Source organism: Nuphar pumila, chromosome 1, assembly GCF_984573655.1.
Source record: "Nuphar pumila chromosome 1, dmNupPumi1.hap1.1, whole genome shotgun sequence".
NCBI lineage: Eukaryota > Viridiplantae > Streptophyta > Magnoliopsida > Nymphaeales > Nymphaeaceae > Nuphar > Nuphar pumila.
The window spans coordinates 25,771,236-25,797,445 of NC_143249.1; the positions used below are offsets into that span (position 1 = coordinate 25,771,236).

The 26,210-nt window shown below is 37.6% G+C and overlaps 1 protein-coding gene across 1 annotated transcript in view; it reads right to left on the reverse strand.

Annotated features, from left to right (window-relative positions):
- Nucleotides 1-3,160: 3,160 nt before the first annotated feature.
- LOC149848433 (uncharacterized) overlaps nucleotides 3,161-26,210 on the reverse strand; it is a 49,669-nt gene continuing 26,619 nt past the window's right edge. The window contains exon 3 of the mRNA XM_089995403.1: nucleotides 3,161-3,573. Within this exon, the coding sequence (XP_089851529.1) occupies nucleotides 3,480-3,573 (94 nt within the window). The 3' untranslated portion in view covers nucleotides 3,161-3,479. The remainder of the gene's footprint in view (nucleotides 3,574-26,210) is intronic.

Genomic DNA, 26,210 nt, shown 5'->3' on the forward strand with positions numbered 1-26,210 from the left:
GCAATTTTAATCCCAGCATGGTTGGTGAATCACACATTGGATCGATTGGTTTTGGCATAAAGTCGACTTTTTTAATTGTGAATTACTGGTAGGGGCTTGCCTAACCCAATTCTTTGTGTGAATTTTTGCTCCAGATATATGACTAAGATAAGCAACCTTAATTTTTTTTTTAAATAAGGAGGTGATTTTTTTTTATGTTGGAATTTATATTGCCTGTTTATATTATATGTTCTCCAAACCATCCCAAGTCCAACTGATCAAATTGATTTTGTGGATATTGCATCTACAATTAACAAGGATTCATCAACATCAAGTCAGTCCCAACCCATTGTGGTGCGCGACTACTGAACAAAGTCCAAGTCAAGGTTCTAACATGGATCTCAAATAAATACATTTTGTTGAAGTTCTGAACTAGGCTCTACTGGGTTCAACCCCCGTCAGATTCTTACTAAACTAAATAAATTGAGTCTATCTCTGGCAAACTAAGTTTATACAAGCTGCATAAGCTTGAAAAAGCGAATATATGGAGCCATATCGACTGAGTTGGGCTTGATTGCATTTGAGAAACATTGGGTTGTGAACCCTTTATTTTCTCAAAACAAGTGAAGATCATTAGTGGTCTCTGGCAGTCAGCCTAACTAACATTGTGCCTTGTAACCCCTCAACATGAGGCATGGCATTATATCCAATTTCATCATGAGGAAACCCCACCTTCATATTATTGCAAGAGAGATGTTACAAGTTTGAAACCCACATGAGGCATCTCTTGCGACAAGGTCGAAGTTGGGTGTACTCCCTGATGGAGGTCAGGGGACCACAAGGGTTTTACCGACTGGAGGCCAGCGAATTTGCCGCAACGGTCTCAACCTGCCCGTCTTAGAGACTATCAATGCTATGTTGCAGCTTGCTCACCTGCATTGGACGAAAAGAGTATTGTCCAAAAAGGTACTACATATTCTCTCAACCATTAACCTTTGGATGATGCTTAACATGTCCTATTTGTTGTTTTCATGTATTAAAGTTGACTCAAATAAGATGTTTTATACCATTTCTAAACCACCCCTATTTTCATAAATTGTGAGCAGTTGATTTTTCACCATCTCAAAAATGAAACTGATGGTGTATTTGAGACATGACAAACAAAAGTGTGTACCACCATAAGGTATCATGGTATAGAACTACTATATGTTACTATGTATAATGTTTATTTTGAAGAAATACTACTTATATCTTATTTGCAACAGCCTCCTCTTATAAGCAGGAATTCCAAAGGATTACAACGGCTACATTTGCTACATTGGATAGAAACTATACACTCCAACTTCAAGCTGCACCTTCATCTTTATCATCTAAAATTTTTAGATTCTCATTTGAACTTGCACCAGCTCTACCCTTAGCATCTTATGTCTTTAGATCCAGACCTAGTATCTTAAGATCCGGTACTCTAACAGTCCTCCACCTTCCGCCCCCACTCCCTCTAATTCAATAAGTCTGGAGAGAATATTGAGTACGGACCAAAGATGGGCAAACCGAGCAAAAGTGAGAGCTTCTGTTTAAATATCTACATCTTTGTTCTTGTTGAAATATTGCTAATTATGAGATCTCACTTGGTGCCTTTATCACAAGCAAAATGCACATATATTTCAATGTATTTGCTAGAAATTTTTTGTCTTGAAAGGCAAGCTGGGGTTTGGCAGACCCCACCAGTTATTATTCAATCGTACCACTGAGGTTTTGAACCTGCAACGTCCCACTACAGAAAGACGTGCACCGACAGGCTCTTATAGGCGGAGCCCCCGTCGGTTTATTTGCTAGAATTATGAAAAAGCAAATCTGTAGCAAGGTATGTTAGTACCCACATGGACGCACCAAAGGACTACTGGGCCAGTGGATCCAATTCCGAGCTTGATAAGAAACTTTACTCAATTTAAATTGAGCAGTAGCATTTGCAAGGACTCCATACTCTGATTCAGTTTTGGACCAACCGTCAGTTATACGACTTTTTTTTTTTTTGGAAGGCAAGCTGGGGTTAGGCAGACCCCTACCAGTTATACAACTAAAACATTGGGTTTTGAACCTGCAACGTCCCAACACAAGGTGACAGTGCACTAGCTGCTCCTACCAGATAAGCGGAGCCCACTTTGGTGTCAGTTACACGGCTTTGCTCATTTGAAATGTCTCCATGAAACTGATTTGTGTCAGATTTAATAGAAAAGGATGGTCGATTTTGACCATCCTTAGATCATCTTCCTCTTGAACATGACTGATAACCTCTTCTAAATCCCTTGTCTATCTTGTTTTTCATAAAATGATCGATTACACTGATTTTGTTTTTGTGCCATATTCGCAGTAGGATTTGACAAATCTGAATCGTCTTCTTATTTATTTAGTTGGCCTCTTGAATCAATAACAAGCCATGGAGCTCATTCAACGATCAACATTCTAAACACAGTTTATTCTGAAAGCAAACCACGTTCTCAGGCCTACCAGCTATGGCTAGACCTAGGTTGAGCATGCCAGTGGTCACTCGTCAGCTATCTAAAAATTTGTTCTTCTCTTTATAAAATATATACATATATATATATATATATATATAAGGCTCTGTTTGGGAGCCGGTGTTGGGGAGGAGATGAGAAGGGTGATGGGAATGGAGAAGAAAATGAGATGAGGCTGCAGTTGTCAACATCCTTTTGAGGATGTAGATGAAAATAGCCCAACTCTACTCCCATCTCCACCCCCAACACCATTCTCTTCTCCCAAAAGAGGGTTCCCAAGTACCTGTGTGGGTAGGTGGTAATATTAAATCCTCATTAAATACCATCTCCCCTCTCATCTCCTGCTTCCAAACAAAGCCTAAAATTTTGAAGTGATTAAGCACTGAAGAAGACATTTTAAACTAGATTTTCCAACAAATATGTATGCCGTGCACTAAACATGGTTACAGCATCATTAAAGTTTTTTTCTAACGGCTCCTCAAGATTAATGTCCTTGGTTTACAAAATTGTCAATTTTCGTCACCATGGTTTCTTAGGAAAAAACCAATAAGGTCCTCCTCAAGAGTAGGATTTGATGTTGATGACAAGCAAGCAGCACATGTAGTTATGAGGACTCGGTACTCCAGTATAATAGTTTCGCCCATTCACAGATAACACTTTCCTCGTGAATACAATAAATTGATTACTTGGTTATATAGAGTAATCTCACAAGTCACAACAAACAAGAGGAAATTTTCTGTATTTCCAGATTGTAAGGGCCGTAGAATGAATTCACCTTTTTTTTTTAATTATGCACATTACATAACTAGTGACATAAGATACCATGTTCACTAATACCATCCACATGTGATGCCTAAATGTGTTTCAGATTCCAGAAGCCACTTTGCTAATCCAAAATGCATATACTGGAACAGGCCTTGTCAAACCTGAAAGCCTAAGAGATCAACAGAGAACACAGCGGAAGGGACTTGTCCACAGATGCACTCACCTTCTCCACTTATCTATTTCCCTTGAAGTTGCAGTGGCAAGCTGTTTTGTAGTTAATACCAGTTGATCAACCAATGCTCCAATTTGATCCCTACAATAAAAATCCAATTGAGATCCATTAAAAGGTTAAAAAACATAGCCAAATGTATCTTATCAATGGCTTGACTAGATTACTCCATGGACCAACCATATTTTAGGGTTTTGTTTCAAATCAAAACATGTCTACAAACTTGTAAATATGCACTAAAAGCTGTAAGACATCACATCAACAACTTTAGCTATTTGATGAGCAAGCCCAGCTGGTCACCTTGATCAGCTAAGGGCTATATATCCATATTGAGACATAGATCCATACAGTAGCAATTCCCTAAATATGCATCTTATGAACCAAAAGTACGCTACCTAAAAACAGATGCTGATGCTGTGTCAGACATGAGTACAAAGTGTTGGATACAGAGGTTTAATCGACTAGATAGGGCTCATGAGGCCATGACTTTATATATGTGCACTCAAAAACATGCATGTGATGTTGATAAATTCACCACAGCTAGTTTGCCCTTAACATTGTCACCACCAAAGGTGATCAAGTAATTCTATTTTTTTTAGAAAAAAGCCACACTTGTTAGCTACACAAATGTCAATGAGAGTGAGCACCGGTTTGAGCACGATTGGAAGAGGAAGACCAGTGCAAAAGAACTCCCAGTTAGTTTCAGTTGTCACCATTAGCTCTATGCAGCTATATAACCCGTATATCCAGATATGTAGAGTTCTATCATGCTTGCATAGAATAGGTGCTATGTTTATAAACTTTAGGTGTCTTTCTATTGTAAAAAAAATCTCAAGGAAATTGAAAGCAGTTACAACATATGAAAAATTACAAAACTGCTCAAATACCTAATACAATAAACAGTTATAACAAAAGAGGCAATATTGGAAAAAATAAAAGAATAAACTGGACCTCCACAATAACGTCTGAAAATATGAATCTGGATCTGGGTTCCATCAATGTTATCTCTCAATAGAGTCCCTCAAGTTGTACACGGTAATCACCATGGACAACTTGGTTTTCAAATACCAAATTCTCTGAAAGATCTTCAATCAGATTTTCTGAGGCAACAAATTTTGCTTCAAGTTCCCCATCTTCAATCTTGATTCTAGTAAAATGCTAATCAATTTTTATATGATTGGTTTTTTTATGATGCACAGGATTCAACAAAATCTTGATGGCACTTTGATTATCACAAAATAAAATTGATCGAGAAACTTTCTCATCTAAGTCATGTAACAAGTTCCTTATCCACATCAATTCAGAAGAAGTAGCTGCATTGACTCGATATTCAACTTCAGTACTTGATCGAGCTATAGATCTTTGTTTTTGGCTTAACCATGAGACTAGATTGCCCTCAACAAATATACAATATCCGAAGATGGATCTTCTTTCATCTAGATCTCCTACCCAATCCACATCTGAATAAGCCATGACTGTAAAAATATCTTCTCTCAATTCTCTTTTCATATATAGCAGTCCATCACCCAGTGTACCCTTCAAATATATTAAGATTAGCTTTACGGCCTCCATATAATTGATCATTGGTTGTGTTAAAATACATGTAATTCATCTATACATATATATATATATATGTTTATATACATATATATATATATATATATGTATTATCTAAAATACCCGATAGGTGTATTTTAGTCATTTCACAAGTACCCGATAGGGGTACTTGTTTCTTTTCATTTCTTTTTTGTAAATTCTTTTTGTATTTTTATTTTTCTTTTTTTTTGTATTTTTGCCCACCTAAAAGGGGCCCCACCATGGAGTCGATGGGGCCCCCAACGGTCACATTTGTGACCGTTGGGGGCTCCCAACGACTCCATGGGAGCCCCTAGGTGGCTCTTCTTTTAAGGCCATAAGGCCACCCCTCCTCTCCTTTTGTGTATAAATAGGGGTGAACCCCTCTTGTATTCTTCACTCTTGAGAGCTCTCTCTTTTCAATAAGAGACATTTATATTTTTATGTTGTGTTGTCTCTTGTGGGTTTGGGTGTTAGCCCCTTTGTTTGTTCATTAGTGGATGTTGTAAGTGCTTAAACGCACTCTTTGCTTTTCCGCATATTTCATTACATGGTATCAGAGCATTGTGTTTTGCTCTTCTTCTTAATATAGCTAGTTGTGTAGCTATATTAAGTTCTTGTTGTATCTCTCTTCGTTTTGTCCTCTTGTGAGTGATCTCTCCTTCAAGCTCAATGGCTCCAACTACATGATGTGGGCCGCCGCCATGGAGAACAACCTCAAAGGTAAAAAACTTTGGGGATACGTTATGGGCACCATTCCGGAACCACAACTCCAACTAACTAAGATGGATGGTGATCAAGAAAAAGCTCTTGAAGGAAATGCCCGCATGAAGGCCATTGAAGATCACCAATCTAAAGTGGAAGATTGGGAAACTAAGCATGCCAAGATTCTTGCTTGGTTCATGAACAATGTGGAGCTCAAGATTTGCGTCAACATTGCCAAGTTTCGGATGGCTAATGAAGCATGGTTCTTTATGAAAGGTATGTTTACTCAAAAAGACCTTGCTCGTCAATTCTTTCTTCAAGAAAAAATCCGGACTATCAAGCAAAGAGAAATGAGTGTAAGGGATTACTTTAGCACTCTTGGACTCCTATGGGATGAACTATCTTTACTATAACCAAAATGGGTTTCTAGTGTGGATGTGGAATTAAGGAGAGAACAAATGAAAAAAAAGCACTTTTTCCAATTTTTACATGGGCTTAGGCCCGAATATGAATAAGTTAGATCTTCCATTTTTCATAGATCTAAGCCTCTTCCCTTGGAAGATGCCATAGCCGAAATATGCCAAGAAGAAACTCGTCTTGGCATGATTAAAGGAGGAGATGATGTCTTGGCTGTATCAAAACCCGGCAATCATATGAAAGCTTACAAACCTCCACATTTTGGAAAGCAAAATAATTATAATGGCAACTATAGAAAAGTCATTTGCCATCATTGTCAAGAGCCGGGTCATATAAGACCTAATTGCCCTAAGTTGAATAAAGCACCTAAAAATAAGGTTGCTTCCGTTGAAGAAGCTACTCAAAAGAAAGAGGAAACCATCAAAGAAAATGAATCTTTTTCTCTTGCTCAACTATCGGAAGCACTACAAACTCTACTCAAGATACCATCAACCACGGGTGCCGCCATAGCTTCTTCCTCTCCTCCAGGTATGTCTTCTTGGATCCTTGACTCTGGAGTTTCCTTTCATATGACCCCGCTTGAAAATGAGATTTCCGATTTGTGTAAAAACTATAAAAACTCCTATGTTTCAACTGCCGATGGTACATCTTTACAAGTAAAAAGTTTTGGAACTTTAAACTTTCCCAAAGATTTCTTTGTGCCAAACGTGAGAGTTGTACCTCAACTTAATTTAAATCTCCTCTCTGTTGCTCAAATATGTGATCATGGATGTGAAATCTTCTTCTCAACTAAGGATTGCTCTATACAGGATCTCCGGTCCGGGAAGCAGATTGGGCAAGGCCATAGGAGGGGAGATCTCTATTATATGAGCAACTTGAAACTCCCCACTAACTTTTTTTGTAACCATGTCCAAGATAAAAATATTGAAATTTGGCATCAAAGACTTGGACATCCAAGTTTCTCAAAAATGTACTCATTTCCATTTGGAAAGAAATTTTGTAATGAGAAACATTTTGTTTGCAAGAGTTGTATTTTTGGCAAAATGAAATCCACTTCTTTTCCAAACCGAACTTTTGTGTCCAAAAGACCTTTTGAGTTAGTCCATTCGGACGTTCGGGGTCCTTCCCCGGTCATGTCTAAAGGAGGGTACTCCTATTACGTTACTTTCATTGATGACTACACTAGGTATGTGTGGATCTACTTTCTCAATTTAAAATCCGAAGTCTTTGACTTCTTCAAAAAATTTCATATGATAGTTAAAAATCAATTTTCAAGTAATATCTCTACTCTTAGATCCGATTCGGGTGGAGAATATTTATCAAATGAATTTCAAAATTATTTAGAAGTAAATGAAATTTGTCATCAAAGATCGTGTCCTAGGACTCCCCAACAAAACGGCTTGGCCGAAAGAAAGCATAGACACATCATGGAAACCACTAGGACACTCCTTATTTCCAAAGAAATTCTAAAGAGTTTTTGGGCCGAAGCGGCCTTAACCTCAACTTACTTAATAAATAGAATGATATCTTCATCCTTACAAAATACATCTCCATATGAAAAACTATTTGAAAGAACACCTGATTTCAATAGATTAAGAATTTTTGGGTGTAAATGTTTTGTCCTTATACATAAACGGCACAAATTATCTCCTAAAGCTATTGAATGTGTTTTCTTGGGATATGGAGAAAATCAAAAGGGTTTTAGATGTTTTGACTTGAAAAATAACAAACTCTATGTATCCAAAGATGTAACCTTTTTGGAAAATGAAAATGGTTTTGTGAAAACTAAAGATATTGACGAAAGTGAATATTGCTTTTTTATTTGATCTTCTATCTCAAGAAGATGAGACTCCTCAAGAAGAGGAAATCTCTAATGAGTCTTTGAATGACCTAGAGGATATTCCTCTTGACAATGTTGTAGATGAAAGTGATAGACCAATCCAAACCTATGTTAGGCGTGGTCAACAAACTCAAATGAGGACCTTATAAAAATACTCTCAAGGATCCAACATAGAAGAAACCTCTTTAAGGAGATCCGGTCGGATCTCCAATCCTCCTAATAGGTTTGTTTCCTATGAGTCCCTAACTCCAAGGTATAGAGAGTGTCTAATTGCGTTGCACTCATTTCATGAACCTTCACACTATAATGAGGCCAAAAACATTCCCCAATGGGTTGAAGCCATGAACTTATATCTTAGTGCCCTTGAAAAGGCAAAAACTTGGGAAATAACTTCGTTACCCACTGGAAAGAAATCAATTGGATGTAGATGGGTCTTCAAAATTAAAACTAAAAGTGATGGTTCATTGGAACGTTATAAAGCCCGATTAGTAGCTAAAGGATATGCTCAAGAATATGGTATAGATTATGAAGAAACCTTCGCACTTGTTGCTAGAATGACTAGTGTTAGGACTCTTATCGCCATTGCGTCAGTCAAAAAATGGCTTATCTACCAACTAGATGTTAAGAATGCATTCCTAAATGGCGAATTAAATGAAGAAGTTTACATGGCCCACCAGGAGTATGTATTGGTAAAAATAAAATTCTCAAACTTAAAAAGGCATTATATGGTTTAAAACAAGCCCCAAAGGCTTGGCATGATAGATTTAGTAATGTAATGACAAGTTTTAATTTTCGTTCATGTTATATTGACACTGCTTTAACTCCGCCTGTGTAGTTATACACTGCCGGTCCCAAGCCTGGATAAAGGAGGAGGGTTGCGGTAGGCCTGTGACAGCCAGCATAAAAACTTTGTCATATCCTATGAAAATGAACCAATATGAGAATTTCGTTGGGGCGTTCCCTACTGAGCGACGCGTTGTACTCTCTAGGCCCGGAGGCAGTGATAAATGTGCAAGGGTTGCTAGGTCGTCGTCCAGAAGCGACGCGTCACACCGGCGCCCGGGTGTGGTGTCAAATAGGCAAGGGTTCCCTCACTTTGTTGGACGGGTGGGGGTAAAGAAGTTAGTCCAAGACCATAAAATTAGGTTAGCCACTTGGAACATAGGGTCTTTAACTGGTAAGTTGGTAGAGTTAGTAGATGTTATGTGTAGGAGAAAGATTGATATTTTATGTCTTCAAGAGACCAAATGGGTAGGTGAGAAAGCTAAAGTGATAGAACCTTGGGGATATAAGATTTGGTATACAGGAATAAATAGGAATAGGAATGGAATAGGGATTGTTATGAGTCGTCAGTTTATAGATAATGTAGTTGAGGTCCGTAGGAAGGGTGATAGAATTTTACTTATTAAATTAGTATTAGGTACGGATATTATTAATATTATTAGTGTTTATGCACCTCAAGTAGGTTTAGATGATTCCATTAAGCATCAATTTTGGGAAGATTTAGATGGAGTAGTACAAGAGACATCTTATGGAGAAAAGCTTTTCATCGGCGGTGACCTTAATGGACATGTAGGCATTAGTAGGGAGGGATTTGAGAATATCCATGGAGGATATGGTATAGGAGAAAGAAATGAAAGTGGAGAAAGGATTTTAGATTTTTGTTTGTCCTATGATATGATCTTAGCAAACACTTGGTTTAGGAAGAGGGAGTCTCACCTAGTAACATTTAAAAGTGGGGTTAATACGAGTCAGATAGATTTTTTCCTACTTAGAAAGAGAGATAGGGGTTGTTGCATCGATTGTAAGGTTATACCAGGAGAAAGTGTAGCTACACAACATAGAGTCTTAATTTTAGATATTAGAATTAGACAATGCCGTAAAAGGGATAGACATAGGATAGATCCTAGAATTAAGTGGTGGGCACTGAAAGGAGCTAAACAAGGAATGTTTGTAGAGCAGGTAGTTAAGGAAGTTGATTGGTGTCTCGAGGAGGATTCAGAATCAATGTGGAATAAGATAGCGGGTGGTATGAGAAAAGTAGCTAAGGAGGTATTGGGTGAGTCTAAAGGCGGTGCACCACTAGGTAAGGATACATCATGGTGGAACGAGGATGTCAAATTAGCTATTAAGGTTAAAAGAGAGTGTTATAGAAATCTAAGTAAGAGTCGTGATAATGAGAATTTGGAGAAGTATATGATAGCAAAGAAGGAAGCTAAAAAAGTTGTTCGAAACGCGAAGGCTAAGGTATATAAGGAGGTTTATGACAAGTTGGATACCAAAGAAGGCGAGAAGGATATTTATAGGCTTGCAAAGATGAGAGATAGGAAATCGAAGGATTTGGGTATGGTTAGATGTATCAAAGATGAAACGCAAAGGGTTTTAGTCAAAGATGAGGAGATTAAGGAGAGATGGAAAGATTATTTTGATAAGCTATTTAATGATAGTCATGCTCAAGATCTTGGAGACTTCTCCATTCCTTTTCATGAGATAAATCGTGACTTCATGCGCAAGATTCAAAAGAAAGAAATTGCAGAGGCTTTGAAGAAAATGAAATCAAGAAGGGCAGTTGGCCCAGATGGTATACCTATCGAGGCTTGGAAATGCTTGGGAGAGAAAGGTTTAGAATGGTTGACAAATCTTTTTAACTTGATTTGGCGAACAAATAAGATGCCTAATGAGTGGAGGAAGAGTACTTTGGTGCCTTTATATAAGAATAAGGGTGATATACAAGATTGCACAAACTATCGTGGTATAAAACTCATGAGTCATACTATGAAACTTTGGGAGAGGGTGATTGAGTCTAGGTTGAAGAAGGTTGTCATGATGTCGGAGAATCAATTTGGTTTTATGCCTGGAAGATCAACTATGGAAGCTATACATCTTCTTAGACAACTTATTGAAAGATATAGAGAGAGGAACAAAGATTTGCATATGGTTTTTATTGATTTAGAGAAGGCATACGATAGAGTACCTAGGGACGTTCTCTGGTGGACAATGATGAAGAAAGGTGTTTCTCTCAAGTACATTAGTATAATTAAAGATATGTATGAAGGAGTAGTAACCAATGTCCGCACTTGTGGAGGGGTGACAACCAATTTTCCGATAACGGTTGGGTTACATCAAGGATCTGCTTTAAGCCCTTTCCTATTTGCGATAGTGATGGATGAGCTTACGAGATCAATTCAAGAAAATGTACCGTGGTGTATGTTGTTTGCTGATGATATTGTTTTGATTGATGAGTCTAGAGCTGGGGTTAATGCTAAGTTAGAATTATGGAGACAGACATTGGAAGCTAGAGGTTTTAAGTTGAGTAAGAGTAAGACTGAATATATGGAATGTCGGTTTAGTAAGCAACGAAGTAGGGATGGGAGTGTAGTGAAGCTTGGTGAGCAAGATATACCGGTGAATGATTATTTCAAATATTTGGGATCCATCATTCAAAAGTATGGAGAAATTGATGGAGATGTAAATCATAGGATAAAGGTTGGGTGGATGAAATGGAAAAGTGCTACTGGAGTGCTGTGCGATCGTAGAATGCCATTGCGGTTGAAGGGAAAGTTTTATAGGACGACTATTAGACCCGCTTTACTATATGGTACAGAATGTTGGGCTGCCAAGAGACATCATATTCAAAAAATGAGTGTAGCTGAGATGCGGATGCTTAGATGGATGTGTGGAAATACAATAAAAGATAAGATTCGGAACGAAGAGATACGTAAGAAGGTAGGTGTTGCACCCATTGAAAATAAGATGCGAGAGAATCGTTTACGGTGGTTTGGACATATTCGGCGAAGGCCTAATGATGCTCCAGTTAGAAGGTTGGAGAAATGGGAAAATATATTAGTTAAAAGAGGTCGGGGTAGGCCTAGGAAGACTTGGATGGAGATGATAGGAAAGGATATGAATGCTTTGAACCTCACCGAGGACATGGCGTTGGATAGAAATGATTGGAGGAAAATGATTCATGTGGAAGACCCAAAATGAATTTCTTTTTTGGTTCATATCGCTGACCCCAATTGTTTTGGGATGAAGGCGTAGTTGTTGTTGTTGTTTTTATATTGACACTGCTTTGTTTGTGAGAAGTGCAAGGTCTTCAGTAGTTATTTTACTACTTTATGTTGATGATATGATCATCACGGGAAGTGATGAGCAAGGAATTTATGATATTAAGAAAGTTTTAAAAGAACATTTTGACATGTCTGACCTTGGTTTCTTAAGATATTTTTTAGGGATTGAAGTGGCGTACTCTCCTCGATGGTACATTCTCTCTCAGATGAAACTGGCTGTTGACATTTGTTCCAAATCTGGTATCTCCGATGATAAGAAAACAGAAACCCCTGAAGTCATTAATGCAAAATTAAGGTTGGAAGATGGAACACCTCTCGAGGATCCTACTCCCTACCGGCAACTTGTTGGGTCTCTAACCTACTTATCCATTACTTGATCAGACATAGCTCATGCCGTCCACTCTGTCAGTCAGTTTCAACATGCACCTACAACCGTGCACATGAGTACAGTTTTAAGGATCGTCAGATATATCAAAAACACCATAACTAAGAGAGTTTTTTTGTCCTCCTCCTCATCACTTGATTTAATTGCTTATATTGATGCTGATTGTGGAGGAAATCCCAATGACCGAGTCTCAACTACGGGATCTTGTGTTTTCTTAGGTGACTATGATTTCTTGGAGATGCAAGAAGCAACACAAAGTATCCTTGTCCTCAACGGAAGCAGAATATCGTGCTATAACCACTACAACCATGAAACTTGTATGGCTAAGAAGTCTCCTCAGTGACATGGGCATTGTCATCTCTACTCCTTCAAAGATGTGTTGTGACAACAAAAGCGCAATTTATATTGCAAGCAATCACACCTTCCATGAGCGTACTAAGCATATTGAGATGGACTGCCATTATGTACGTGATGAATACCTAAGAGGAACCATAGCACTACCTTACGTCACATCTGAGTACCAGTTGGCGGACTTCTTCACTAAGGCCCTTGCTGTTCCTCGTTTTTTGTTTCTCCTTAACAAGCTTTTGGTTATATCCCCGTAAAGCTTGAGGGAGGGTGTTAAAATACATGTAATTCATATATATATACATATGTTTATATACATATATATATATGTATTATCTAAAATACTTGATAGGGGTATTTTAGTCATTTCACAAGTACCCGATAGGGGTACTTGTTTCTTTTCATTTCTTTTTTGTAGATTCTTTTTGTATTTTTATTTTTCTTTTTTGTATTTTTTCCCACCTAAAAGGGGCCCCACCATGGAGTCGATGGGGCCCCCAACGGTCACATTTGTGACCGTTGGGGGCTCCCAACGACTCCATGGGAGCCCCTAGGTGGCTCTTCTTTTAAGGCCATAAGGCCACCCCTCCTCTCTTTCTTTTGTGTATAAATAGGGGTGAACCCCTCTTGTATTCTTCACTCTTGAGAACTCTCTCTCTTTTCAATAAGAGACATTTATATTTTTATGTTGTGTTGTCTCTTGTGGGTTTGGGTGTTAGCCCCTTTGTTTGTTCATTAGTGGATGTTGTAAGTGCTTAAACGCACTCTTTGCTTTTCCGCATATTTCATTACAGGTTGATGCATAAATTGAGATACCTTATTCACTACATACATACATCCGGCCTTGTAAAAGTGAGATATTGAAGCATTCTTGCAATACTTCTATACTCAGCTGATTGTCATAAAATTTCTCATAATTCATGCTCAACTGTTGATGTATTGCAATTACTCATAGTTGTTTTATGCAAAAGATCCATTGGTGTATTTGTATTGAACACCTCCTTTATTTCCTTGATATGACTTTCCAAACTTTTTGTGACAATAATACCATCCACATAAATAAGACAATCATGTACCCCTTATCTTTATGAATAAACAAAGAATGGTCAAGTGGAGATCTACAAAAGCCATATTTATGTATCTCCAAGGAGAAGTTCTAGAACCACGAACGAGATCCTTGCTTCAACCTGTATATGGCCCTCTTTAGTGTACACACATATTCAACTCGATTTTTTTCACTATATCCCTGTGGTTGCTCCATGTAAACTTCTCCATTCAAGTCACTATGCAAGAAAGCATTCTTGATATTAAGTTGCCTCAAGGTCCATCCATGATCAACAATTAGTGATAAAATAATCGTTCACATTTTAACCACAAGACTAAAGGTCTCCTCATAGTCCATGCCATATTCTTGAGTAATTCTTTTTTCTATCAGTTGTGCCTTATACCTTTCAATGGTATCATCGGATTAATATTTTATCTTATAAACTCATTTGAATCCTGTCACATTTTTCTATGGAGGTCTCTTTACCACTTCCCAAGTTTGGCACTCACGTAGTGCCTTCATCTCCTCATTCATGGCTTCTTGTCTAACTAGCATGCATCATAGCTTAGGGCGCTTTCAACAATATGGCGATGCTTTCTTTCAGCAATGCCAGTTTGTTGAGAAGTGTATGGACAAGATACTCTCCCATTATTTTCAAGATAAGCAATGAATTCTTTCGAAGAGTACTCGCCTACACCATCACATTAAGAATTCATAATAAACATACAAAAATTATTTTTAACTAACACATGAAACTTTGTGAATATATTGAACATTTCGTACTTATGCTTCATGAAATATATCCACATATAGCACGAGAAATTATCAATAAAAGAGACATAATAATGACTACCAAACAGTGTTGTGAAAAGCGTTGAGGCATAGCGAGGCGCTCCGCCAAAATTTAAGGCGACTCGAGGCGCAAAGCGTAAGCCTCAAAATTTTTTTTTATTAAAACTTAAAAAAAACTATAAAAATTATCTAAAATTATAAATAAATAAGAAATGCTTTATTGATGAAGCAACAATTGTTGTTTTTTTATCCAAGTTTACTAATTCTTTCCTTTTTATTTTGGTTGTTTCTTTGGACCCTGAGTAGGTAAAGGGAAAGGGTCAGGGTCGTGTATTCTTGTTGATGCAAAACTGCTGTTGGTTGTACTTCAAGAAAGTTCGATTACTTAGATGAGCAAGACAGTGAAGTAGATGTGGTGTTTGTGTAAATATATTTGTGATCAATTGTGTGAATATCATTTCAAAGTCGCTAAGTTCTCTAATCTCAGATATTATACCCAAATGTGTCTTTCATGTTTTTGGTCATCCTTGAAATTCTTCCGGTAGCACTCAACTGGAGCTTTGTGTGTTGTATGGGTGGACTTAAGCCCCTCAAGTTGTAGCAATTACCTCCAGTAAGTTTCTAGCATTCCCTACACTAGGTTTGCAAACAGGTATAACAACAGTCTACCCAATTGGCCTGGATAGGGTACATCAACTTTAATTAACGGGATTTTCAGGTATCTGAGGACATTTGCAAATGGCCTTTCTGATTTCACTTTTTCGATGCAAGGAATTTTGTTAAGGTGAGTTGTATCTTAAACACATTAGAACGTCTTGCCATTACCAGCTGATAAAGACTAACTTGGTGATTAAATTGATTCTTCTTGGGTTGATGCCAGAGCGGTCAATGGGGACACTGTAAATTCATTGGCAGTATGTGTACGCTGTTTCAAATTCAGCTCAACACCAGAATTCACTGGTCCTTGAGGATGATATAACCAATTTGTGCTCCAAAAAATACACGACGTTGATTTTCGAACTTATCAATACAAATTAAGCTATGGACCTCATCAACTTTACGTGGTCTATAGTACCCATAGTTTCTGGAGAAATTTGCCCTTGAAAAGATGGGGTGTTCATCTTAAATATTTAAAATTTAAGGCAACTTATAGCATGGGGTAGACAAGGTAATTTGGGATGTGCTACATTCTTTTTGTATACTTATAAGTGTGAAAATATCTCAAAAAAGAGATAAAGTGTGCGATAAGCACAACACCACCAATGTACACAAATGCACAAGAACACTTAGAACAAATGTACACGAAAAAAAACTCAAATGCACAAAGACATACAAAATATAAAGAATTTTATTGAGAAGAATGGAGAACAAAAGCTCCAAGAAGTGAGTTTTACAAAGGGGGAACTCCCCTATTTATAAGAAGCAAGGAGCCTTGGAGGGACTCCACTAGCTGTTGGAGCCCCTCCAACGGTTAGAATTCTAACCGTTGGAGAGGCTCAACAGCTAGTGTTGAGCCCCCTCCAAGTTTGACTTAGTCAAACAAAAAAGAAAAAATAAAATGAAGAAAGAAGAAAAAGAAGAAAAAGTAAAAGTACAAAAAATATTACAACATATTCATAATTATGAATATGCGCAAAAGAAGGGAAATGACTATAATACCCTTGCGGGTTTTAATATATTTACATATATATATAAAGATAGATACATATACATATATACATCATGTATATATGTATATGTATCTCTCTTTATATATATATATATATATATATATGTAAATATTTACATAAGAGAGATACAATTTAACACCCTCCCTCAAACTTAGGGCACAATGACCGAAAGTTTGCTAAGAAGAAAGTTGAATCTTGAAGAGCAAAGCGCCTTGGTGAAGAAATCTGCCAACTGATATTCTGAAGTCACATAAGGAAGATCGATGACTTTTTGTAGATATGCCTCTCTGACATAATGACAGTCCATCTCAATATGCTTTGTCCGCTCATGAAAAGTGTGATTCTTAGCAATATAGATTGCACTCTTATTATCACAACACAACTTTGTGGGTTCTTGAATTGGAATTCCCATGTCTTGCAGCAACTGATGAATCCAGACAATCTCCATAGTTGTAGAAGCCATGGCTAGATATTCTGCTTCGGTGGACGATAGAGACACCTTCTGTTGTTTCTTACATCTCCATGAGATCAGGGATTCACCTAAAAAAATGCAAAAGCCTGTAGTGGAGTGACGATTATTTGGGTCACCTCCCCAATCAGAGTCAGTATATGCAATTAAATTTAACTCAGAAGATGAGGAAAGGAAAACTCCCTTGTTTAAAGTTCCCTTTATGTATCTGACAACTCGGAGAACGGCACCCATATGAACGGATGTAAGCAAGCTCATCCCAAATAGTGGATAACTCGGCAAAATACTCTCTAACTGACATTTCTCCTTGTTGAAGGGTTAAAGCCTTCTTTTGGAGATAGTATTTATGGGACAAATCTCTTGAAGTATACATTCTTTCAAGATATTCCCATACTTGATATGCCTTTTTGAACTTGAGAATGTTGGCATTAATTTTGGTCTCAACCGAAGAGAAGAACCATGAGAGTATTTTGTAATTTTTCATTTCTCACTCTTCATGCTTCTTATTGTATTCTTCAAAAGCCTTTTCTCTTTCTTCTCCCTCAAAAACCTTGATCTCCCCTCTCTCAAGGATAGTAATTTTAGGTTCGGGAATAGTTCCTTGAACATATCCCCAAAGACCCTTTCCTTTTATATGGGCCTCCATATTCCCGGCTCATACATGATAATTCGTTTCATTTAATTTGAAGCCAAGAGAGAAGTGAGAATCATTTTCGCCCATTAGAGAGGATACAAAGAGAAATAAATGCGTACCACAATGCGAAAAGAGTTCCTTCTTGATGTAGAAAGCTTCTAAAATATAGAATGAAGGACCGAGTCTTCACTCCAACCACCACAACTCAATGGCACGCTTTACGAGGTACTCCAACGAAGAGAGAAAAATGCACGATCTTTTTTACCTTTAAGCCTAGCTCTGATACCATGTGAAAATATCTCAAAAAAGAGATAAAGTGTGTGATAAGCACAACACCACCAATGTGCACAAATGCACAAGAACACTTAGAACAAATGTACACGAAGGTACAATAAAGAAACTCAAATGCACAAAGACATACAAAATATAAAGAATTTTATTGAGAAGAATGGAGAACAAAAGCTCCAAGAAGTGAGTTTTACAAAGGGGGAACTCCCCTATTTATAAGAAGCAAGGAGCCTTGGAGGGACTCCACTAGCTGTTGGAGCCCCTCCAACAGTTAGAATTCTAACCGTTGGAGAGGCTCAACAGCTAGTGTTGAGCCCCCTCCAAGTTTGACTTGAGTCAAACAAAAAAGAAAAAATAAAATGAAGAAAGAAGAAAAAGAAGAAAAAGTAAAAGTACAAAAAATATTACAACATATTCATAATTATGAATATGCGCAAAAGAAGGGAAATGACTATAATACCCTTGCAGGTTTTAATATATTTACATATATATATATATAAAGATAGATACATATACATATATACATCATGTATATATGTATATGTATCTCTCTTTATATATATATATATATGTAAATATTTACATAAGAGAGATACAATTTAACAATAAGGTCTGACAAATACATTTAAACAAGTGATCTGCATTAAAACCGAGCATAACAGTTTTGGGGCTCCACCACAAATCTGGTCCTACCCCAGCTTCATACCCTTCTGTGTGCATCAGATACTGGTTGTTGGATCAGGGCCAACTTATTACGTATATGATCACAGGTTGGTTGTATTCTCAATTTATTTTTTATCATATCAAATAGTACAATATAAAAGTAGTTTGCCACCTAACTAATAAGCATTTCATGTTTAACCGCTCATCGTATCAATACCTCAGTTAGTGTCCATCTAGTTTGCTGCCTTCGTCCTTGAAGGTACCTCCTCACCAAAGGCCTAAGGGCCTGTTTGGAATCTCGGCGTTGGGATGTGCGTGCCCGAGGCAAAATCTTGGTCAAACACTCATGGTCGTCCCGTTTGGAATCTGGGCGCTAGGATGGTCGTTTATGCATTTGAGATGGGAAGTGAGCCTTTTTTTTATTAAAGGCAAGCTGGGATTAGAGGACCCCTACCAGAACAAGAGCCATACAAGATTTATGGCACCAGAGCCACTCTTCATTTTGATTAATCTCAAACTGCCTCATCTATCGCTGTCATGGCCTTTGTGTTGGCTTTTTTTTGGTGTGGATAAAGAAAAAAGACACCCTACCGTTGTCAAAAGCACTTTAGAGAGAGAGAGACTCTGTTTGTAAGCTGGTGTTGGAGAGGAGTTGGGAGGGATGATAGGAGTAGAAAGGCTGCGTGAGAAGAAAAAACGAGGTTGTGTGAGGAAAAACAAAAGAGAAAGAAAAAAAACTAGAGATGAGAGAGAGCGTACCTGTTTTGGGGCTCCACCACAAGAGAGACAACGTTGTGAGAGCCGAGAGAGTGTGACTGTTGTGAGAAAAAAAACCAGAGAGAAAGAGGTGTAAGAAAAAAATAAGGGTTTTCACCCTCATTAGAGTCGGGGCGGTTTATTTAAGCCCTAACTTTTGGTCAAATGAGGGTTTTGACCCTCATTTGACCAAATGCATTTGAGGCGTATACGCCTCTTCCTGAGGCGCGCCTCGCCTCGAGGCATGCGCCTCAAGGCCTATGAGGCGCACGCCTCGGGGGTTTTGTGCTTTACCCTTGCGCCTCAAGGCATAAAGCCCCTCGCCTTGAGGCGAGGCGAGCTTTTTGCGCCTTGAGGCACGTTTTTAATAACACTGCTACCAAAAGAAGAAGCTTTGGGTGCTAGACCCCAAACATCAGGGCAAGGATGTAAGTATCATATTGTTACCCATATTAGCAGGGCTCAAAGTAACATTGTATCTATATCACATGAAATAATAATGAATCCAAAAAATCCAAAAAATTTAGCATAAATTATAAAAAATCATAATAATGAATTGCACAAAAACAACCATAAATTCACATATGAAGGCAACTAAATAATTTAAATTAATAACAAACCATGCAATTGATAGCTGACAATGTAAATAAAAGACAACTATATAATTTAAATTTTAAACACAATAAAGCCTTATATTTAACCAATAAGAGTTCATAATAACTAAAAAAATTACATTTAAATAATGTCTTCCATGCCAATCTCTAAAGTTCTAAAGCTCTAAATTATAAAGATCCTAAAACTAAACTATCTTCTAGAGCCTATTTGTCAAACATCAAGATAGTATTTCCTCAGTTCTGCATCCAATTATCGCTCGATGATCTCTTTATTTTGGATCATTTCTTTTAGCAAGTGGGTCATCATCATCATCTTCAAAATCTGAAACAATGGCTGAAAGTCCTTCAACTTTGCATTTTTGCAAAATTCTTCTTCGAAATTTTTCTAATTTAGTGGTAACATCAGCCACAAAAATGGTGTGGCTAAGCAAAAACACAGGCACCTGCTTGATGTCGCACGGACCCTTATGATACAATCCAATGTTCCTGTGTTATATTGGGGTGATGCGGTTATCACTGCTTGTTATCTGATCAACTGCATGCCTTCATCTTCTGTGGGAGATCAAATTCCATTACATATCCTAAAACCTAATGCCCCACTCTTCTCTTTCTCACCTAAAATATTTGGATGTGTTTGTTTTGTACACAAACTTAGCCCTGACCGTGATAAATTAGCTGCTCAAGCTACAAAATGCATATTTATAGGTTATCCAAAAAATCAAAAGGAATATCGATGTTATGATCCAATTTCTCGCCGAGAGTATGTCAGTGCGGATGTATCTTTCTTGGAATCCATTCCATATTACTCTAGTATTGGTTCCCAGCTATGTCACATGGGTGCGGGTGCGGGTGCGGGTGCGGGGATTCGGCACTTCCAAAAAACCCGGGTGCGGGGGTGCGGCAGGGGCAAAAATGTAAAATATATATATATATATATATATATATATATATATATATATATATATATATAAGGGGTCGCTGTCCCCCCCCCCCCAGGTTTTTCTGCTGACAGACAACTGCTGTCAGCAGACTTTTTTTAAAAAAAAAAAATCGTTGTTTCCCTCTGCTGACAGCTGATTTTTTTTTTAAAACAAACTGACAGCAGCTGTCAGCCCTGACAGACAGCTGCTGTCAGTAGAATTTTTTTTTTTAAAAAATCGCAGCCCATTTCATAGGGAAAATTTTAAAAAAATAAAAATAAAAAAAGGACCTAAATGATCCTGGGTGCGGTCAACGCACCCGGTGCCGCACCCGCACCCGCGTCGACGCGGGTGCGGCACCCTGCTAGCCGAATCCCTGTGACATAGGTTCCCAGATGCAAGTTGATCCAGCTGAGTCTTTTCCATTACCTATACCTCCTTTTCCTTTGGAATCTGTGCCCTCGTTACCGAACCAAACTCCATCCTCTTCACGATTTAATAATCCTCCATTGGTATATGTGCGTAGAGCTCCACCCCCTCCAGTGCCTTCATCTTCTTCTTCTCCTGAGGTAAGTACTACTGACAACAGTGATCTTCATAATGATGATAACAGGCCAATCGCTCTACGAAAGGGGACACGACAATATACCTTATATCACATATCTCATTTTGTGTCCGATGTCAGAATTGGAAATCAGATGAAAACTTTTATTTCAGCCTTATCTGCTGAAACTATTCCTCTGAACTATCAACAGGCAGAGCTAGATAACAGGTGGAAGTTGGCTATGCAAGAAGAAATTGATGCTTTATTGTCTCAGCATACATGGGATCTAGTTGATTCCCCAGTTGATGCTGACATTGTTGGATGCAAATGGGTATATACAATACAGTACAAATCGGATTGTTCTATTGAAAGGTACAAGGCCAGATTAGTAGCAAAAGAGTATACTCAGACTTATGGTATTGATTTCTTTGAAACTTTTTCTCCTGTTGCACGGATGGGCACCATTCGTCTTGTTCTCTCAGTAGTTGTTCATCATGGTTGGAGTTTGTGTCAATTAGATATGAAAAATGCATTTCTATATGGGGATCTATCTGAGACGGTTTACATGCAACAACCTCTTGGATTCGAGGTTATGGGAGAGTGTCAGAAGGTGTGTATATTGAGAAAGGCGATATATGGCTTGAAACAAAGTCCGTGTGCATGGTTTCAAAAGTTGTTTGAAGTGATGTCAAGTTTTGACCTTAATAGGTCAGCGGCAGATCATACATTATTTATCAAGAAAATTAACTCAGGCATAGTTGTTATGGTAGTATATGTGAATGACATCATTCTTACAGGAGATGATGTGAAAGATATTGAAGCTACAAAGGCTCATCTTCAAAAACACTTTGTTACAAAAGACCTTGGTTCACTTAGATATTTTCTGGATATAGAAGTTGCCAGGAGCCGTGAAGGGATGGTTTTGTCTCAACGGAAGTATGTTCTTGACTTATTAAAGGAAACTGGAATGTTGGGAGCTAAACCAACAAATATTCCCATGGACCATAAAGTTCAATTGTTTGAAGAAAGGTCGAAACCGGTTGATAGCAAAAGCTATCGCTCACTAGTAGGGAAGCTACTATATGTAACTGTGATCAGGCCTGATATTGCTTTAGCAGTAAGCAAAGTTAGCCAATTTATGGACAAACCAACTGAGGTACACTGGAATGCAGCTATAATGATTCTCAGGTATTTAAAATATTCTCCTAGAAAAGGGTTATTATTCAAGAAAGGTGAAACTCGGGAGATAGTGGCTTACTCTGATGGTGACTATGCAGGATCTGTAGTGGATAGAAAATCTACCACAGGATTCTGTGTGTTTTTGGGAGATAACCTAATTTCATGGAGAAGTAAGAAGCAAAATGTGGTTGCTAGGTCAAGTACAGAATCAGAATATAGGGCTATGGCCCAAACAACTACTGAATTAATGTGGGCTCGTACTGTTCTAAATGATCTTCAGGTGAAGGTTTCTTCTCCTATGACCATGATGTGTGATAACAAGGCTGCCACATATATAGCGAACAATTTTGTCTTTCATGAGAGGACAAAGCATATTGAGGTTGATTGCCACTATGTAAGAGATATGGTTCAAGCTGGTCATATCACTACCAAATATCTAAAGTCGGAGGACCAAGTTGTAGATATGTTTACAAAGCCTCTTGCTAGACCAAATTTCTCAAAATGCTGTGACAAGTTGAGCATGATTGATATCTATGCTCCAGCTTGAGGGGGGTGTTGAGATTAAGAGGTCTTAAGTTTAAGTTTTCTTAAAAGTAGGTTATTTGATATTTCTTGTTTAATAAGGGACTTGTATGTAATTTTTTATATTGGCCTCTCTCTATTTAACATAGAGATTAGCCCCAATCAAAGAAGAACGAGTTCTCCTCTCTCTCTCTCTCTCTCTCTCTCTCTCTCTCTCTCTCTCTCTCTCTCTCTCTCTCTCTCTCTCTCTCTCGGTTCTCGTGTTCCTCCTTCTAGTCGCTACAGTAGGAATAGATGAAAAATCACATGAATGTACATTTTGATCTTGACCTGCAATATGTTGCATAAATCTATGCAGCCCACCTCTAATAACACCACAAAACAAACATCTCAAATTCAATGGTAACCCTAATTGTGGTACATCATCAATGCTTTTGCAATATTGCCATGTAGGATCATCTCTAATATGACATGAACATGAAGACGCCATCGAAGGATCTAAAATAAAATAAAACTAATTAAAAAACTCAATAAAAAGCAAAAAATGACATGAACATGAAGACAACATCGAAGGATCTAAAATAAAACAAAACCAATTAAAAAACTCAATAAAAAGCAAAAAATAAGAAGCACCAAACACACATTTCTCCAAAAACACTCAATAAGAAGCAAATAATAGAGATTTTGTACCTTAACCCACTTCCTTGAGTGAACAAATGATGAAAATGCACTCTTGATAAAATCACAAAATCCCTCTCTCTAGCGCACAAATTGGCACCCAATTCGATCTCACAGAATCTAAGGTGTGTGAGTTCCCTTCTAACAAACTCTAGACATATGGAGAACTCGACTCTCAAGAGGCCTTTTAAACCCAAAATGAAAAAAAGACAATTTTTAGACTTTTCTAAGTGCGTCAACACTGTATCATACGATACAATATGATATATGGATGTATCATACAATACACCCGATACAGATACGATATACACTTGTATCGCATATCGCAAAACACAAAAGTAACGATATGTATCGTATAATATGTACAACCATGCATCAGAGTGCACAATTTCAAAAGGTTTTGAAGCTCTTTTATTCCAGAAATTAAACGAAAGTACATGACTCATTGAAATTTGACAACTAGGACAAACGACACTATCAAACTTAATCGAAACTAGACTCATAAATAAGCTTATTAGAAACTAACTTTTTCATAAAACCTTGATTGCAATGAGCAAGACGACTATGCTACGTATTGGCTTTATCCAGACTTGAAACACTAAACAAAATAGATACACTCAATGACTCTGAACTAGGCTTCAAAACAAAACCAACAAACTTGGATGAAGGATTTTATCTAAATATATACATATTCCATGATCTTTTGCCTTTAGCGAACGTCTTCTTTGTGCAAAGATCCTTAACATAAACAAAGGATAGAGTAAATATGTCATGAGTTGGTATTATCAACTAATTTAGAGATTGAAATTAGATTATTCTTGATATTGGAACGAAAAACAAATTAGAAAGATTTAAAAAATTAGACTCTGACAAAAGGGCAGATGCATTTTCAGTATGAGTGATGGGATGACGAGTCCCATCTTCAGTTATGATACTATCTTTACCATGATAAGGAATCAACTTAAGAAACCTACCTTCAACACCCGTAATGTGATTAGCAACTTCAAAATCAACGTATCACACTCCTTGCTCATTCTGCTTCAAATTAAGTCTAGCAAGGGTAGTAAGTAATAACTGTTTATCAATGAACAACTGTCCTTCACCATTGCTTTGTCCACTAGCCTAACCCCCAGATTGATTATTCCCTTGATTCTTCTTTCGTGTTCGCCCAAGATTATACTTAAGATCATCCTTAAACCAAAACAAGTGAGAATAGGATGACACCCTTGAGCAACTGTGTTGGGAGGAACATTAGGCGTGGGAAGAATGCCACTGGTCTTCTTGATTACTTCCACCACCATGTCCCCTACCTCCTCTAATTAATCCTCCACGTTTGCGACCTTGTGACACATTAGTGACAAGAACTTCTTGAGAATCATTAAAAGAATCAAAGTCTCCAATGAAAGTCATTTCATAATGAATCAGCTTAGCTCTCAGGTCCTCGTGAGTAAGGGGCAACTATGAATACTGCAAAGTAGTAGAAAGGACATGATAGTCTAGACCGAGACTGTTGAGTGCTTATTGAACCTTATCCTTATCCGATACCTTATAGCCAACCATGGCAAGTTGATCAGTGATACTTTTTATTTTGTTGAGATACGCCATGACGTACATGGAACCTTTCTTGAGTGTATGAAGCTTCTTCAAGAACATGACTCTAGATTTCAGTATCTGGGAATATGCCTGAACTAATTTAGTCCAGAACTACAAGGTTGTGTAATCATCAAGTGTTCCAATGAAAACCTCCTACGACAAGGTATAAGTAATGTACGCAACCAAAGTCTAATCTCTTTTCATCTACGAAACAAACTTTGGATTTCTAATAGGGACTGATGAGATCACAAACCCTTTGTCATCCTTATCTTACTTGAGGATATACTCTGGTGGAAGGACGATGGACCTATCAAGATGCCCAGATCAGACAATCATAGATTTCTGCACTTTTTTTTTGCAGATCAGGGTTTTGCAGTTGTCAAGCATGAAAAGTAAAACCAGATCAGACAACAGAGGTTTCTGATCATTATCCATGCATCGATGCTAAAGGATGTATGACCTGATGTGATGGTAGTAGAGCCCAAACAAACAAATAAAGATCCATCATAGATCTGACAAATCAGACAATATGAAGCAGGACAAGAATCAAACTAGAGCAAAGGGGCTTACGACAAATAATAGATATGCAACGACAACAAGAAACAAGGATATGAATAAGACAAGAGAGGAATGAAACTCGGTTCAATATAATAATGACATCAAAGAGGAACTATGTCACATGGGTGCGGGTGCGACACGGGTGCGGCGCAATTTCAAAAATTTTGGACACGGGGACTCGGCTATATATATATATATATATATATATATATATATATATATATATATAATTCTAGTAAACAATTAAAATTAAGTAGCCAGAACTATATAAGATAAAAGGATATTATCATTTTTCAGATATAATTTAAATTGACTTGTAATAGTAAACTTCAAGTCTGCAGTAAATTAAGTAGCCAAAACTATGACCTTAATTTTTTCGAAAGTTTCAATTTGGCACTCCCATTTCTTTATGGCAGTTTTTAAGCTAGCTTTTCTAATACTTGTGAAACTAGTATT